Source organism: Arabidopsis lyrata (assembly GCF_000004255.2).
Source record: "Arabidopsis lyrata subsp. lyrata unplaced genomic scaffold ARALYscaffold_8, whole genome shotgun sequence".
In the NCBI taxonomy this organism is placed as follows: Eukaryota; Viridiplantae; Streptophyta; class Magnoliopsida; order Brassicales; family Brassicaceae; genus Arabidopsis; species Arabidopsis lyrata.
Window position 1 is genome coordinate 7,497,916 of NW_003302548.1, and position 1,846 is coordinate 7,499,761.

At 36.5% G+C, this 1,846-nt stretch overlaps 1 protein-coding gene across 1 annotated transcript; it reads left to right on the plus strand.

Annotated features, from left to right (window-relative positions):
- Positions 1–1,191: 1,191 nt before the first annotated feature.
- Positions 1,192–1,834, plus strand: LOC110225872. The gene is made up of 2 exons (XM_021016107.1): positions 1,192–1,410; positions 1,526–1,834. The coding sequence occupies exons 1-2, from the start codon at positions 1,382–1,384 to the stop codon at positions 1,800–1,802; spliced, it is 306 nt and encodes a 101-aa protein (XP_020871766.1). The 5' UTR covers positions 1,192–1,381; the 3' UTR covers positions 1,803–1,834.
- The last annotated feature ends 12 nt before the right edge of the window (positions 1,835–1,846 follow it).

Consider the following 1,846-nt stretch of genomic DNA (forward strand, 5'->3'; position numbering starts at 1 on the left):
GTTGTTGATCAAATTCAATAATGAGCTACACCTACTTTATGACACGATCCTCCCGAGGACTCGGCACTCTAAAGTTGAGCAAGGGATAAAGGTGGCTGCGAAGCCGTGAGGATGGATAGATGATCTCGATCTAGAGACGACACACGACTCAAAGATGAGAGAATTGATCGATGGATATCACAGAAGTTTGCGGAAGAACTTCATGATACCGAAACTTAGATCCTTTGGATATACGCACCAAAAGAGACACTACAGGAAAAACGTGTATTAATAGCATTTGAAGATAGCGTTTCCTATGTCAATGCTATTGTTATTGTTTGTCCTGTTAATTGATAGCGTTTCTTGAAAACAAACGCTATGTTTTGTTACGCGGCAAAAAGTAATTCTGATCCCGCCTAATTATCTGTGTATTCAATAGCATATCCATTATTTCAACGCGATAACATTGTCAACCGCGAAATAAAAATTTTGTTGACCGCGAAATAAATTGTTGACCGCCAAAGAAAAGGAAAATTTGGGTAAAAAATAAACCCAATCGATTAAAAATTAGGGTTCTGTCTTAAGAAAATACCCCTTTCTCTCTCGTTTTCCTCTTGTTTCTCAATCGACATTTCACTTTGATTTCTTGCTCCTAATTTGTATTCTCTGTTTCGATCTAAAAATTTTCAACACAGTGTCGTTCCTTTCTTTGTATCAATCTCTCTTTCTCTCGATCTCTCTATCAATTTCTCTTTGTCTCGATCTCTCTATCAATCCCTCTTTGTCTCGATCTCTCTATCAATCTCTCTTTGTCTCGCTCTCTCTATCAATCTCTCTTTGTCTCGATCTCTCTATCAATCTCTGTCTTCGTCATCTGGGTCGGTGGAAATCGAATTTGTTTGGTCGATTTTAGCATTGAAGGTAAAATAATGGTTGAGTTTTCAGATTTAAACTATATGTTTGGTCGAATTGGTGAAATTTGGGAATTTGAGATTTAAACTCAAAGTTTAGTTAGTCGATTTTCAATTTGTTAATTTGATTTAATTGTTTTGATTTTGATAATCGATTTCTAATATGTCTGTATATATTTGACTGTTTTTGCAGTTCAGTTTCGAACCAGAAGAAGTAACAGGTATGTGTGATTTTGTTTCTAAGATTAATCTGAGTTGTGTTTTTTTCTAAGGTAGTGATTATGTCAATATCTTTTTGCAGACAGTCTTCAAAGTTGCAAGGTTCTGTTGTTGGCGATTGTTTTTACTCCGTAAGCTGTTATTTTCTAACTCATTTGTTTCACTGCAAGTATGTGTTGATTTGATTAAAAGTTAGTTGAGTGTCTTATACTTTGAATTTATCATCATAAATTGTAAAATCGGTGGTGGAGCTGTGGTCCTATTGTTGTGTTATGGACAAGGCATGGGTGTGGCTTCCAAGGTATGAGTTTCTTTGAGATATGAACTTTTGTATTTTCATTCATTGATTGATAACAAATACTTTTGTGGTCTGATTATAATGATATGAACTCTGTATGGTCTGATTTAACATATAGGGCTAGCCGAGAGTATGTGGAAGGAGCAACAAATTTTGTGACTGCATCATCAAGGAGGTTGGGGAATCCATCTGAAATTTTCTGTCCCTGCATCGATTGCCGCAATGTTTGCCATCAACTTGTAGACACAGTAGTGGACCATCTTGTGATCAAGGGTATGAATAAGAAATACATGAGGAATTCGTGTTGGAGTATGCATGGTGAAAGAAAGTCTGATATTTCTGATAGTGTTCCCACATCAGAAACTGAGGCTTATGATTTGCTTAGGACGGCTTAATTTACTGGTGAAGGCAGTCCAGAGCCATCAAACAACATGAATCG